The 16096-nt window shown below is 45.5% G+C and overlaps 1 protein-coding gene across 1 annotated transcript in view; it reads right to left on the bottom strand.

Annotated features, from left to right (window-relative positions):
* The window catches only part of plxna4 (plexin A4), a 510802-nt gene that overhangs the window by 460915 nt on the left and 33791 nt on the right, over positions 1-16096 (bottom strand). The window contains exon 2 of the mRNA XM_031815179.1: positions 4021-5369. Within this exon, the coding sequence (XP_031671039.1) occupies positions 4021-5274 (1254 nt within the window). The 5' untranslated portion in view covers positions 5275-5369. The remainder of the gene's footprint in view (positions 1-4020; positions 5370-16096) is intronic.

The following is a 16096-nucleotide window of genomic DNA, read 5'->3' as shown; positions in this document are numbered from 1 at the left end:
ACCCGGCCCACACTGATACTGTTGAGCATGCATTATGTGGTTCAGTCGAGCGTGGCGGTTTTGGGAGACACATCCTCCTCCTCTGTCCCTGTCCTGATGCTGCTCCTTTACCGACAGGAGGTACAGTAGTTCCCGCTGGAAACCAACAAAGGCCTGACCTCGCAAAACAACCTTTAATAGGTATTGTCACGGCTGGGCTGGACAGCCATAGGCCCACTGTTGACTCACGAGAGGGGAATAAAGCTGTGCCATAGTGACCTTTTTAAATGTCCTAAAGCCTAACATGGCTGTCGCTAAGACATTGATGTGGTAGCACGCTGTTATGGACAAATCCTAACTTGAGTTACGTACTTCTGGGTTGGGGAAAGCAAGCGTTGATGTCATTGGGAGATTTGCACAAATCGTATTGATTACACCACCTACTGCTGGCACAGGGATGGAGTAAGAACTCTGTATACATTCACATCTCCATTCATACGTTCTGATCAAAAGGCACCAAAGCCAAGCAACACCATCTAGGAAAACCAAATCACATCACTGAGAGTAAACTACCGCCTGCTTCAGCCAATCGACTGTAGCTCCCTGTAATCTGACATCCAATCACCTCAGAGCGTTCAACGTGGTTCACCTCTACCTCTGAGCTTTTCTGTAATTCCATATCTGTATCGTAGCCCCCTTTTCCTTCCATTTCTCTGTTCTTGAAATAGCTGCATGCTGCCAAGTTCAAACCCACAGGGACTATTCTTTGACTTATCCAACATTAGGTCCACCGGCAGATTTAACAGCCCACATGTATCTGGGATACCTTCTGATGTTACAGAATGCTTTTTCAGATATATATAACTTAACTTACTAAATTGTTTTTATGATAAACTGCTTATCTTTGGCTGTAATTCACTTCCGTCAATGAAGCTCTCACAAGCCAGCTAATATTATTGTCTGAAAAACAAACTGCTACAACAGAGATGTTAAAGACAAGAGCATTCTATGCACTCTAGAGTGGCCCTAACGCAAAGTGGCAATCACACAAATTGGTACTACTTACAAAGACAGAGGCCATCTAATGAGCTGAGGTGAATGACCATTGTCTTTGTTTGTGTGTGTGTGTGTGTGTGTGTGTGTGTGTGTATGTGTGTGTGTGTGTGTGTCTGTGAGTGCATGCATATATCGTCTGCTCCTCTGTACAGACAAGCTACTCTAATGAGCCTAGGGGCAGTTCATCCACTCTATAATTGTGGGGAAACATATGATGTGAAAAACACGACAAGAGAGATTGAAAAGAAGAGAGAACCAGAACCAGAGAGAGAGAGGGAAAGAGAGAGAGAGAGTAAGATAGAAAGGACGAGAGGGGGAGAGAGAGGGGAGAGAAATAAAGAGAGAGAGTAAGAGAGAGAGAGAGAGAGAGAAGGGGAGATAGAGAGGGGGAGAGAGAGCGGGAGAGAGAGAAAGGGCCTTCTCTTGATCTCTCTCTGTGGTTCTATGGTTCCTCATTAGACTTTTATATGAGCACAAACCCAAAGCTACTAGCTGTTACTAGCTGCTGTTGCTTCTCTGCCATGCAGTCTCTCTCGTCTCTGCTCTAAAGCCCTGTGTATGGAGCCTGTGACTATCTTGGCTGTTGCATTTGGAGGGAAGAGAGCGAATGATGACTTGAACTACATTTCTGGCAACATTCAAGATGTGGCGTGCTGGGGGGGGGCGGCATTCCCCTTCATGCATTATTGAAAAGAGAGCGAGGAATTAATTGGAGACTAACAACCAGGATTTGTGTAAAATTATCCGTGTGATACTAGGGAGACATCTCCCCCACACATACACAGCTACTGTAGCAGGTTATCTCTCTCTCTGTCTCTCTCTGTCTTGTGTCATCCCCCATCTCTGTGTCTTGTCATACAACATGTTTTCATTGTGCAAAGATCCAAGAACAACACAGCCATTTACCTCTAATCACTTACTAATTTGTGTGTGTTTGTGTGTACGTGAGTGCCTCGTGCGTGCGTGGGTGTGTGTGTGTGTGTGTGTGTGTGTGTGGGTTTGTGTGTGTTTGGGTGTACGCGAGTGCGCGCGTGTGTGTGTGTCGGTATGTTTGTGTGTGTGTGTGCGTGCGTGCGCGTGTGTGTGTGTGTGTGTGTGTGGGCCTGCCTCTATATATATGAACATGTGTTTGAAGTCATATCCCTGTAAATCCAGGCACTCATTTATGCAGCCCCCCTCCTTGAATATCAATAATTTCAAACCCTTCAGAGATCATGTGTTTAGGGATGTTTTTGTTTGCCGTATCATCAAAGTGCTTCTCCCTGCCTTTAAGAGAACAGGGCCTAGTATCCATAGTGACGGAGCGGCCAGGGGAGAGTAAGGACCATCCATCTCCAGGCTGGGGCTTTGTGACGGCGACCGCCTCTAATTTATACCGCAGCCACCAAACTGTGGCGCGTGCTGAAATGGCACCATTCCTCACCGCTAACCCGTGTCCTCCCTCACCCCCCCCCCGACGATGGCGTGCTTTATGATTTATCCCTCACCGGAAACACCAGCAGCAGAACACAGCATGCCTCTGATACAGGTCTCTGTTTTTCAGTTGAGATAGTCTCTCTGAATCATACTGTAAAAAGGAAGAGAGGGGTTGAATTTGGGAATCGGAGACTCACGCCCTTCCTCGAGGCTAAGATTAGTCATGTCGTTGCACCGATAGGGACAACTTCCTGTATTTAATCACAGTACAGTCAGACCAATACAGACTTGTATACACTAGCACAGATCAATGAATGAATGAAGTCATCTGTGTGACTGTACAACTTTTGACACTCCTCAAATGAACGGAAAGAGAGGCTCACAAGCACTAACAAGAGAGGCTCACAAGCACTAACAAGAGAGGCTCACAATCACTAACAAGAGAGGCTCACAAGCACTAACAAGAGAGGCTCACAAGCACTAACAAGAGAGGCTCACAAGCACTAACAAGAGAGGCTCACAAGCACTAACAAGAGAGGCTCACAAGGACTAACAAGCTCAGAAAAGTCTGAGGAATTTGAAGAGACCTCAACGCAACGTCATCCATCACTTTAGACAGTTTCCAGAAACATCCATCCAGTGCATTAATCACAATGTAACTGCAGATAGTGTGACTTTACGCAGAGCCTTCGTCAATCCTATAGTGTTACTGCAGGAAACTATAGAGAACAGTAGAGATGGCAGGGAAGCTCACCTGCATTAAGACCCACTGATGAGTTTGCTTACTAGCTAATGTTCAGCACAGCACAGCAGCTGTGGAGAAACCTGCCTGACTGCTATTCAGTGAAATGTCAATTTCTCGTTTCTTCAGCTCGTCTGCATTTCATCTGAGGAGGAGCGGTAGTATAAACAAAATACTGTTGCGTCATATCGAAGCTCTGCTTTGAGAGACACCGCTGATGTAAGATTTAACCTGAAGAGATTAAATGAAATGTGTTACTGAATTGCTAATGCCGCAACGGAGTGAGGTAAATTATGTTCATTACTTGTGAGTGTGAATTGCCCAACCCTCTAAGACGGAGAGAGAAACAGATCCCGAAGCTGGTTAACACTTCAAATGAATCCAATGGTGCAGCAGCCCACCCAGAAACATGGCGCCTCTAATACACCTTTAGAGTGAGACAAACCTCTCATTATGGTTCTGTTGTGTAGTGTGGGGTGATGAGCCTTCACCTTTCATTTAGTAGAACAAAATAAATACTCGGTAAATATGCACCTCTTGTTACTACGTGTTTCATTGTCAGAATGTAGAACAGATTTAACACAGTATTCTAGTTGAATACAGCTCACTTATCTCTACTCTTGTATTCCAGCATTGGTAACGCAAGGTAACGACTGTTTTCAACATTCTATCCACACTGGCTTGTGGTGAACAAAATGGATGTTGAATGACAAGGTCAATCATCAAGACCTTGATTCGATGGATCAGGTGTGAAAATAGTTGGTTAGTACTGCTGTGTGTGTGTGTGTGTGTGTGTGTGCGTGTGTGTGTGTGTGTTTGGTACTCACAGCGCTGCTGCAGCGTATGTCCTTGACCTTCAGCCAGGCCAGGTCCAGGGTGCCCTCGCCCTTGTAGCACGACTGCAGTCGTTCCTTGATGCGCTCGTTGATCTCGCGCAGGGCGAACACGCACAGCGCTGACTCCTGCGAAGCCTCGCGTGGCCGCCGCTTCTGGCCCTTGGAGAAGATGGTGAATAGGACGTCATCGTCGGGCCCCACACCTAGCGAGCGCCCCAATATGGCACCCGCCTTGGAGAGGTAGGCCGCCTGTAGGAGCCGGTACTCCACGCCGCCCTTCACACAGCCCAGGGGTACCTCCACATACGAGTTAAAGGCTGTGTCGTCTTTACACAGACGGACTATTTTAGAAGTGTACACCTGTTCTCGCCCCGTGGAGGAGGAGCCGGTGGCCGGCCCGTTCCCCATCTCCGGCTGCAACGTGAGGAAGTAGACGAAGTTACCCGAGCCAAATCCGTAGACGTAGTAGATGTCGAAGTCAGGCACAATGGTGAACGTGTCTGACGGGATCTTGATCATGGATGCCACGAACTCGTCGTGAAAGACGTAGGCGAACATGCCGTCCTCCTCCGAGTTGCGCGCAAGCTTGCGGCTGGAGATGGTGGGGAAATACTCGGGTTTGCCGTCCACTGCCGTGGCCACAAACAGCTTGTCGGGCGATGAGTCCCCGTACGACACGATGACGCCGAACACCGAACCGCTCTCGTTGACCCCGGACAGGTAGTGCTCCTTCTTGTGGAAGGGCTCTCCCAGCTTGAACAGGTCATCCAGACGGAGGAGTTTACAGATGCCCTGATAGAGACTACCACAGGCTAATAGCCGGTTCTCCCGGTAGTCCATCAGCAGCATCTTGTTGACGTTGTTGGTGAGGGACAGCGGCTCGCTGCAGGGCTGCACAATGCGTGGCGGGTAGCACTTGCGGTTGTCCTCGTCGGGGCCAGTCTCGTGATACACCTGTACGTTTAGGTCGGGGGAGAGTTTGTAGATGCGGTTGACCGCTCCCAGGTACACGTTGCCGTTGCGTTCGTCCACGGCCACGTGGTTGAACTTCCACTCAGGGTTCTCGGTGCTGAACGTGCTATAGTCCTCCTCCTCAGCTGCGTCGATGGAGGCAGTGATAATAGTGACGCCGTCGGGGGCATGGGGGAGGGGCCTGGATGCCAACAAGAGAGGGATGGCCAGGGCAAACAGGAAGCAGCATAGGGTAAGACAGGAAGTCCGTGTCCTGGTGTGATGGGACTCCATGGTCCGCGGTGTCAGGGAGGGCTAGAAGGGGCTCGGTCCAGTACTCTCAGCCAATCCGTGATCAGGCCTCTCTTGGGATTGAGGTCATTCTATACCTGGAGAAGAAAAGAGAAATATGAGGTGGGAAACACACAAAAAAAACATTCCTGCATCTACATAAAGAATCTCCATACACATTTATCACATATTTATTATACTGAGTATCAGACATGTTTATTATACTGAGTTTCAGACATATTTATTATACTGAGTTTCAGATATATTTATTATACTGAGTTTCAGATATATTTATCATACTGAGTTTCAGATATATTTATCATACAGAGCACTACACCAATAAAAAGGCAATTAGGAAAGTAGAAGAATGAGAGAGGAGAAAAAGAGAGACAGACAGTCGGAAGTTTACATACACCTTAGCCATATACATTTAAACTCAGTTTTCCACAATTCCTGACATTTAATCCAAGTAAAAATTCCCTCTTAGGTCAGTTAGGATCACCACTTAATTTTAAGAATGTGAAATGTCAGAATAATAGTAGAGATAATTATTTCTTTCAGCTTTTATTTCTTTCATCACATTCCCAGTGGGTCAGAGGTTTACATACACTCAATTAGTATTTGGTAGCATTGCCTTTAAATTGTTTAACTTGGGTCAAACGTTTCGGGTAGCCTGCCACAAGCTTCCCACAATAAGTTGGGTGAATTTTGGCCCATTCCTCCTGACAGAGCAGGTGTAACTGAGTCAGGTTTGTAGGCCTACTTGCCCGCACACGCTTTTTCAGTTCTGCCCACAATAGGATTGAGGTCAGGGCTTTGTGATGGCCACTCCAATACCTTGACTTTGTTGTCCTTAAGCCATTGTGCCACAACTTTGGAAGCAGGCTTGGGGTCATTGTCCATTTGGAAGACCCATTTGCGACCAAGCTTTAACTTCCTGACTTATGTCTTGAGATGTTGCTTCAATATATCCACATATTTTTCCAACCTCATGATACCATCTATTTTGTGAAGTGCACCAGTCTCTCCTGCAGCAAAGTACCTCCACAACATGATGCTGCCACCCCTGTGCTTCACGGTTGGGATGGTGTTCTTCGGCTTGCATGCCTCTCCCTTTTCCCTCCAAATATAATGATGGTCATTATGGCCAAACAGTTCTATTTTTGTTTCATCAGACCAGTTCTCCAAAAAGTACGATATGTGCAGTTGCAAACCGTAGTCTGGCTTTTTATGGCGGTTTTGGAGCAAGGGCTTCTTCCTTGCTGAGCGGCCTTTCAGGTTATGTCGATATAGGACTCGTTTTACTGTGGATATTGATACTTTTGTACCTGTTTCCTCCAGCATGTTCACAAGGTCCTTTGCTGTTGTTCTGGGATTGATTTGTACTTTTCGCACCAAAGTACTTTCATCTCTAGGAGACAGAACGCATCTCCTTCCTGAGTGGTATGATGGCTGTGTGGTCCCATGGTGTTTATACTTGCGTACTATTGTTTGTACAGATGAACGTGGTACCTTCAGGTGTTTGGAAATTGCCCACAAGGATGAACCAGACTTGTGGAGGTCTACCATTTTTTTCTGAGGTCTTGGCTAATTTCTTTTGATTTTCCCATGATGTCAAGCAAAGAGGCACTGAGTTTGAAGGTAGACCTTGACATACATCCACAGGTACACCTCCAATTGACTCAAATGATGTCAATTAGCCTATCAGAAGCTTCTTTAAGCTATGACATCATTTTATGGAATTATCCAAGCTGTTTAAAGGCACAGTCAACTTAGTGTATGTAAACTTCTGACCTACTGGAATTGTGATACAGTGAATTATACAATTGTTGGGAAAATTACTTGTGTCATGCACAAAGTAGATGTCCTAACCGACTTGCCAAAACTATAGTTTGTTAACAATAATTTTTTGGAGTGGTTGAAAAACGAGTTTTAATGACTCCAACCTAAGTTTATGTAAACTTCTGACTTCAACTTTACATTATCAAGTCCAAACCCATCTGAACCTTTCAGAGAGAGACAGAAGACATGAAGCGAGACAGTGAGGGAACGAGAAAGAGGGTATAAAGTCTGAGAGAGTGGCCTGCTGGTGTGGAGGACTGTGTGTTCTCAGAGGGCTAATGCAGGACCCCGGGGGGTTATCTATGGTCATACACCATCTCTGTGTCTCTGCATGTGCCCAGCCCCTTCACATCCCTCAAAGCCCCATCACATCCCTCACAGCCAGGCTGCTCCACTTCTAATTGATTCTCCCCTCAGAGTGTGATTTGCATGCTTTGGTGATTTTTCCCTCTTTTCTCCAGATAGAGCTTCCCACCTGCTGACATGGCTAGGAGACATAGTTCTAACACTCTGCCCCCCCCCCCCCCCACACACACACACACACAAGGAGTTTATGGATAGAGGTGGTGCGTGCGTGCACACACAGACAGGGTTTATGGGCAGAGGTGGAGTAATTAGGAGGAAGTGCTAGTGGTTGCAGAAACAAGCGCCTCATCAGTCCCTGGGTCATTTGTCGAGCCTCAGCAATATCACACTACTGTTCCTCCTTGCCTATACACACACACAGTACACACACACAGTACACAGACACACACAGTGCCCACACAGAGATACATATAGACTATGTTCTGTATGTTTACCCGTATAGAAACAAAGGCTACACGGTACATATTCAATGTCCACACACATTATAAACACACCAAGAGGAAATGAGGAGAGCATTTCCTGTAAACATTGCGCTCCCCTGTGCTTCCAACTGCTCATTAGCTCTCCCTTATGAACAGGTGATCACCTGCGTGGCATCCAGGGTCAGCCTCCACAACACTGCTGACACACACACACACTTTCACTTTAATTACACTGATGCTAAACAAGTCTCACATTCACTGCTCTTCATTGCAGCTCCTGCATTGTATGATAGTGAGACTGTGTGTGTATACAGTAACTTTGGCAGTGATTATAGCTTTGAGTCGTCTGCATCACTTTGTACTGTACATCTGTATTTGGTTATTTTCTCCCATTCTTCCTGACAGATGTTTAATGTTAAATGAGGGAGTGGCGGTGAACATCGATCTTCAGGTTTTTCCACATTGTTGTTGTTGTTGTATTCTTTTTCTCCCCGATTTCGATCTTGTCTCATCGTTGCAACTCTACAACGGACTTTGGAGGCAAAGGTTGAGTCATGCGCCCTCCGAAACATGAACCGCCAAACCGCGCTTCTTAAAACCCGCTCGCTTAATCGCTTGTCAGAGGAAACACCGTTCAGCTGACGACCACAGTCAGTCTGCAGGCGCCTGGCCCGCCACAAGGAGTCGCTAGAGCTCTATGAGCCAAGTAAAGCCCCCCGGGCCAAACCCTCCCCTAACCAGGACTACGCTGGGCCAATTGGTTGCCGCCCTATGGGACTCCCGATCACGTCTGGTTGTGATACAACCCGAGAACGAATCCGGGTCTGTAGTGACGCCTCTAGCACTGTGATGCAGTGCCTTAGACCACTGCGCCACTCGGGAGGCCCCTTTCCAAAGTTTTTCAATGTAATTCAAGTCTGGGCTTTGGTTTGGCCACTCAAGGACTTTCTCATGCTTGTTCTGAAGCCATTCCAGCATTGTCCATATGTACATGGACTTCAGAAAGTATTCATACCCCTTGACTTATTCCACATTTGTTACAGCGTGAATTCTAAAGGATTGCATGTTCAAATAAATCTTACCCATCTACACACAATACCCCATAATGACAATGTTTTCTTGATGCAGATGTATTGAACATATCTAATTTACATGAGTATTCAAATCTTTTTGCTATAACACTCTAAATTGAGCTCAGGTGCATCCAATTTCCTTTGATCATCCTTGAGATGTCACTACAACTTGATTGGAGCCCACCTGTGGCCAATTAAATCCTTCGGACATGATTTAGAAAGAAACCTGAAACACACCTGTCTATATAAGGTCCCACAGTTGACAGTGCATCAGAGCAGAAACTTTACCATGCCGTCCAAGGATCTGTCTGTAGATCTCTGAGATGGAATTGTGATGAAGCACATATCTGGGTATAAACATTTGTCTGTGTGTTGAAAGTTTCCAAGAGCACAGTGGTCTCCATCATTGGGAAATATAAAGAATCTGGAACTACTCAGGAGCTGGCTGTCCGACCAAACTGAGTAACCGGGCAAGAAGGACCTTGGTCAGGGAGGTGACCAAGAACCCAATGATCACTCTGACAGAACTACAGAGTTCCTTGGCTAAGATGGGAGAACCTGCCAGAAGGACAACAGTCTCTACAGCACTTCACCAATCTGGGCTTTAAGGGAGAGTGATCCAGAAGGAAGCCACTCATCACAGCATGCCTGGAGTTTGCAAAAAGGCATGTAGAAAACTCTGAGATCATAAGCCAAGAGATTGTGACAAAAATGTAACTCTTTGGCCTGAATGCAAAGCGCTATGTCTGGAGAAACCAGGCACAGCTCATCACCCGTCTAACACCATTCCTACAGTGAAACATGGTGGTGGCAGTATCATGATATGGGGAAGATTTTCAGCAGCAGGGACTGTGAGACTGGTAGGGATAGAGGGAACAATGAATGGAGCCAAATACAGGTAAATCATTGATGAGAACCTGCTTGAAACCACCTTAGACTGTGGTGAAGTTTTACGTTCCAACAGGACAATGACCGGAAGCATACAGCCAAAACAGTGGAATGGCTTCAGAATAAGAATGTGAAAGTCCTTCAGTGGCCCAGCCAAAGCCCTTGAATCCCACTGAAAAACTGTTGAAAGACTTGAAGATTGCTGTTCACCGCCACTCCCCATCTAATTTAACAGAACTTGAGAAAATCTGAAAGGGAGAATGGGAGAAAATCCCCAAATCCAGATGTACAAAGCTTTTACAGGCATATCCAAGACGACTCAAAGCTTTTACGGGCATATCCAAGATGACTCAAAGCTTTTACAGGCATATCCAAGACGACTCAAAGCTTTTACGGGCATATCCAAGACGACTCAAAGCTTTTACAGGCATATCCAAGATGACTCAAAGCTTTTACAGGCATATCCAAGACGACTCAAAGCTTTTACAGGCATATTCAAGACGACTCAAAGCTTTTACAGGCATATCCAAGACGACTCAAAGCTTTTACAGGCATATCCAAGACGACTCAAAGCTTTTACAGGCATATCCAAGACGACTCAAAGCTTTTACAGGCATATCCAAGATGACTCAAAGCTTTTACAGGCATATCCAAGACGACTCAAAGCTTTTACAGGCATATCCAAGACGACTCAAAGCTTTTACAGGCATATCCAAGACGACTCAAAGCTTTTACAGGCATATCCAAGACGACTCAAAGCTTTTACAGGCATATCCAAGACGACTCAAAGCTTTTACAGGCATATCCAAGACGACTCAAAGCTTTTACAGGCATATCCAAGACGACTCAAAGCTTTTACAGGCATATCCAAGACGACTCAAAGCTTTTACAGGCATATCCAAGACGACTCAAAGCTTTTACAGGCATATCCAAGACGACTCAAAGCTGTAATTGCTGCTAAAGTTGCTTCAACAAAGTATTGATGTAAGGGTTGTGAATACCTATGTAAATTAGATATTTCTTTATTTCATTTTCAATACACTTGCAAAAATGACTAAACACGTTTTCACTTTGTCATTATGGGGTATTGTGTGTAGATAGGTGAGACATTGGAACTCAGGCACTGTATGAAGACACCGTAGGATCTTAACTTGAGCCAGTTTGCTACAGCAGAATTATTATGCACATTGTTATTAAATTGACACAAAATCAAGTCTATAAATGTAATGTGGAAATTAGAAACTTGAGAAGCCCTTTTAACCTGTTACTGCAGTGGGCTAAATCAGTTTCTCTTGGTAGTCCAACAAAATCTACTTTGAAACAAAACTATACACCTCACACACATGGTTATGGGCTTAAATAAAAGAAGACACCTGCACCATGATGACTAGATATAGAGTTGAAATCTATTGAATTTTGAGTTTGCATCCAAATATTACACTTTATATACATCACAGAAGACTGAAATATAAAAAAATATATAAAATCAAATGTTTGATATAATCTTGATTAATGTTCACGGATCCCTCTAGTACTGTTGCTCATTCCGTGCACCAGTTTGGGAGGTCTACGTCACCGGCCTCTAGGAACTGAACTGTGTCATTACACACACCTGGTCCCTATTCCCATTGATTAGTAACTGTATATGTGTGCCCTTTGTTCTCCATTGTCTGGTTGATTATTGTTCCAATGTCCGTTGGTCGTGTGAATACCGGTGCTGTGTTGTTTGGCTTTCATGCCGCGTGTATTGCACAGATGATTACGGGTCTCGTCCCACGTGGTATCATTGTGCGATTGTGTATTTATTCGAGGTACTCCTCGCTCTTCTGTTTGGGTTTCAACCCTGTGTTTTATATACGTGTTTGTTTGGTCTTCTCCCCGTGCCTTTACATGGCACGCTGTAATGTGGGAAAAATGTTAAAAACTATTACTCATTCCTGCGCCTGTCTCCCGATCCTGTTATACCAATGTGACAATTGAAACTATTAAAAATATGGACAACATTCCACCCATGAGGCCACTAGAGGGCGCTTTGGTCGTTCCACTGCACGTTTTATATGTCCTACAATGCAGGGAAGTTTTCCTGCAACAGGGTGATCAAATTAAACCTGTACCTCTCGGCTAACAAAATACATTTCCATGACAATGGACAATAATGTATTGTATCATATAATACTGTATCTTATCTTGTCATATCACATTGCCTACACATGTACATGTATGAGTCAGTGTTAGTCAGGCTGAGCCCATCCCATTGGGCACAGACGTCAGTTCACCGTCTAGTTTTCATTTACATTTAGTTGAGTTGTCAACTGATGTGAATTCATGTGAAATCAATAAAACAAATGTCACCATGTCATTTAGGTTCAAATTGGATGAAAAAAAATGAAATGTCCTTATGTTGATGACTTTTTGCAAATGCAACCAGTTTTGAAAGTTGTTTCAACCTGTTTCTGCCCAGTGGGATTATTTCTCCCACACTGCCAGATACAGTTGAAGTCGGAAGTTTACATACACTTAGGTTGGAGTCATTAAAACTCGTTTTTCAACCACTCCACACATTTCTTGTTAAACAAACTATAGTTTTGGCAAGTTGGTTAGGACATCTACTTTGTGCATGTCAAGCAATTTTCCCAACACCTGAAGTTACCACGTTCATCTGTACAAACAATAGTACGCAAATATAAACACCATGGGACCACACAGCCATCATACCGCTCAGGAAGGAGAAGCGTTCTGTCTCCTAGAGATGAACGTACTTTGGTGCGAAAAGTGCAAATCAATCCCAGAACAACAGCAAAGGACCTTGTGAAGATGCTGGAGGAAACAGGCACAAACGTATCTATATCCACAGTAAAACGAGTCCTATATCGACAAAACCTGAAAAGCCGCTCAGCAAGGAAGTAGCCACTGCTCCAAAACCGCCATAAAAAAGCCAGACTACGGTTTGCAACTGCACATGGGGACAAAGATCGTACTTTTTGGGGAAATGTCCTCTGGTCTGATGGAACAAAAATATAACTATTTGGCATAATGACCATCATTATGTTTGGAGGAGAAGGGGGAGGCTTGCAAGTTGAAGAACACCATTCCAATCGTGAAGCACAAGGAATGGGCCAAAATTCACCCAACTTGTGGGAGGGAGACATAGACCCGAAACGTTTGACGCCAGTTAAACAAGTTAAAGGCAATGCTACCAAATACTAATTGAATGTATGTAAACTTCTGACCCTCTCAGAATGTGATGAAAGAAACAAAAGCTGAAATAAATCATTCTCTCTACTATTATTCTGACATTTCACATTCTTAAAATAAAGTGGTGACCCAGGGTTAAATGTCAGAAATTGTAAAAAAAAAAAAGAGTTTAAATGTATTTGGTTGAGGTGTATGTAAACTTCCGACTTCAACTGTAGCTCCGATCAGACAGCCAATTGGAATCTCCAGGTAAAATCTCCTGGTGAGGAGCAATCATGGAACCACACCGACTGGGCTGCAATCTGATCACACTCACTCTGACTCATATTACTGAGAGAAATGAACCAATCAGTCAATGGGTTAACACATTTCAGACAGAGCGATAGAGAGTGTGAGGGGGAGATCCAGAGAGAGAGAGAGAGGGAGGGGGGGAGCTCCAGAGAGAGAGAGAGAGAGAGAGGGTAAGTGCCAGAGAGAGAGAGAGAGAGAGAGAGAGTGAGAGAGAGAGAGAGAGAGAGAGAGAGAGAGAGAAGGTAAGTGCCAGAGAGAGAGAGAGAGAGAGAGAGAGAGAGAGAGAGAGAGAGGAAGATGGAGAAAGAAAGAATCATAATTTCTCCTTGACAAAGGGAGAGAAGTAGGTGGCCATAGGAAGCAGTAAGGGGGAGCAGACCTGCATGAGGACGACTGAAAGGACATTGGGCTCTCTGCTTGGACTAAAAATAAAGGCCTGTTGTAGTATTAATCTTACACTGGGAGAGGCTGTGAGCTCCCAACTCTAATTTACCAGCGGGGGACAGAGTACCTGGATAACAAAGTGCTCAGCTGGAAATACCTCAACAACTTCATTCAACTGCAACCAGCTACATAGAGAAAGAGGGAGGGAGGGAGGGAGGGAGGGAGGGAGGGAGGGAGGGAGGGAGGGAGGGAGGGAGGGAGGGAGGGAGGGAGGGAGGGAGGGAGGGAGGGAGGGAGGGAGGGAGGGAGGGAGGGAGGGAGGGAGGGAGGGAGGGAGGGATTGAAGGTGAAATATCACAGAACCTGTAGTGTCGATGGGTACACATATCATCTTGTTCTCTGTAGCAGGTGCAAACAAACGCACTCACACACACACACACACACACACACACACACACACATATACACACACCGCACATGCAAACTCAATCCCCCCCCCCTTCTCTCTCTCTCTCTCACACACACTAACACAGAAATAACCCGCTGGCTTTGGCGCCTTCAAGAACGTATGATGATCGTGACCTGAAACCGTCAGTGACACGCAATTATCCTGCTCATCGGGGAAGCTCGTTTAGCTCCTATTTGCATTTGCCTGCTGATCATCAAGCGCCATTAATTACATCTGAGTTGCTCAGCCATGTTCTGCTTCATATAACCCCCCCCCCCCCCCACACACACACACACGCATGCACACACACACGTACACACACACACACACACACACACACACAGCCCCGAACATTCAAACACATTATTTATCTCCATCCACATGATGTGTCTTTTCTTCACTTTCCTCCACAGTAAGTAAGAAGCCTTGTCTCCTGTTTCTGTAGCATGAGGCAGCTCCCCACTGGGCACAGATGTCAGTTCAACGTCTAGTTTTGATTTACATTTGGTTCAGTTGTCAACTAACATGAATTCAACGTAAAATCAATAAAAAAATCACCATGTCATTAGATTTAGGTTAAAAGTCAAGTAAAAAAAATAGAAAATTCCCTTAAGTTGATGACTTTTTGCAAACCCAATCAGCTTTCCACGTTGAGTCAACAACGTCACATAGATTTTTGGGGGGTTGAAATGACATGGAAACAACATTGATTCATCCAGTTTTTGCCCAGTGGGTTGATTTACAAGTACAGCCCCTGGACAGGACACCCAAACGATCTCCTTAATGCTGAGTACCAAGCAGGGTGTGTGTGTGTGTGCATATGTGTGTCTCTGCAAGTGTGTGTGTGTGTGTGTCTCAGTGCCAGATCTGCCCACAGAAATCTCACACACACACACACACACACACACACACACACACACACACACACACACACACACACACACACACACACACACACACACACACACACACAGTAACTCCAGATCACATACTGCAGCAGCACATCAAAGGGTGCTAATGAATTCATGTTTGGTGCCACACTCTCTCTCACACTCAGTGCTTCGTTGGAAATGTGGGTAAAAACACCATGCAGTGCAATCTGAGGTGCGTGTGTGTGTGTGTGTGCGTGTGTGCGTGTGTGTGCGTGCGTGCGTGTGTGTGTGTGTGTGTGTGTGTGTGTGTGTGTGTGTGCGTGCGTGCGTGCGTGCGTGCGTGCGTGCGTGCGTGCGTGCGTGTGTGTGTGTGTGTGTGCTGCATGTGCTCCCCGCTTTCAGAAATAATTGGATATTTATGCTTTTTCATGAAGAAAATAATTATTTGTTCCTGAAAAAAACAAAAACACAAATTTCATTAGCATCCCTAAACTGTGCCCAAATTAGAGGCATTATTAGGTTTACGGTGAGAGACAGGGAGAGACAGTGAGGCGTGCGCCACAAACAAACCAGCTAAATCAGATAACGTCCTATGGCAGAGAAAGAAAGAAGCAGAGAAGAGAGGACAAGAGGAGGAGGAGGAAGAGGGAAGTCAAAAACAAGCAACAGAAATATTGATCGGTTCCTTTGGGGGAGTCTAAGCCGATCCATGCCAACCAGGTGAAGAGGCATCGTCAAGGTTACACTCTGTCAAGGGAAGAGGCTCCAAGTCTATGTCTCCCTCCCTCTCTCTCTCTCTCTCTCTCTCTCTCTCTCTCTCTCTCTCTCTCTCTCTCTCTCTCTCTCTCTCTCTCTCTCTCTCTCTCTCTCTCTCTCTCTCTCTCTCTCCCTCCCTCCCTCCCTCCCTCCCTCCCTCCCTCCCTCTCGCTCAGTCTGCCTCCCACCTGTGAACCTGAGATAAGGCTAACCTAGTGACAGACAGAAAGACAGACAGACTGGCAGTTGGACAGACTGTGACAGACTGTGACGGACGGATGGGCAGAC

This window comes from Oncorhynchus kisutch, unplaced genomic scaffold (assembly GCF_002021735.2).
Source record: "Oncorhynchus kisutch isolate 150728-3 unplaced genomic scaffold, Okis_V2 Okis09a-Okis19a_hom, whole genome shotgun sequence".
NCBI lineage: Eukaryota > Metazoa > Chordata > Actinopteri > Salmoniformes > Salmonidae > Oncorhynchus > Oncorhynchus kisutch.
The sequence above is the reverse complement of the archived record's forward strand: the minus strand, read 5'-3'. Positions and strand labels throughout refer to the sequence as shown.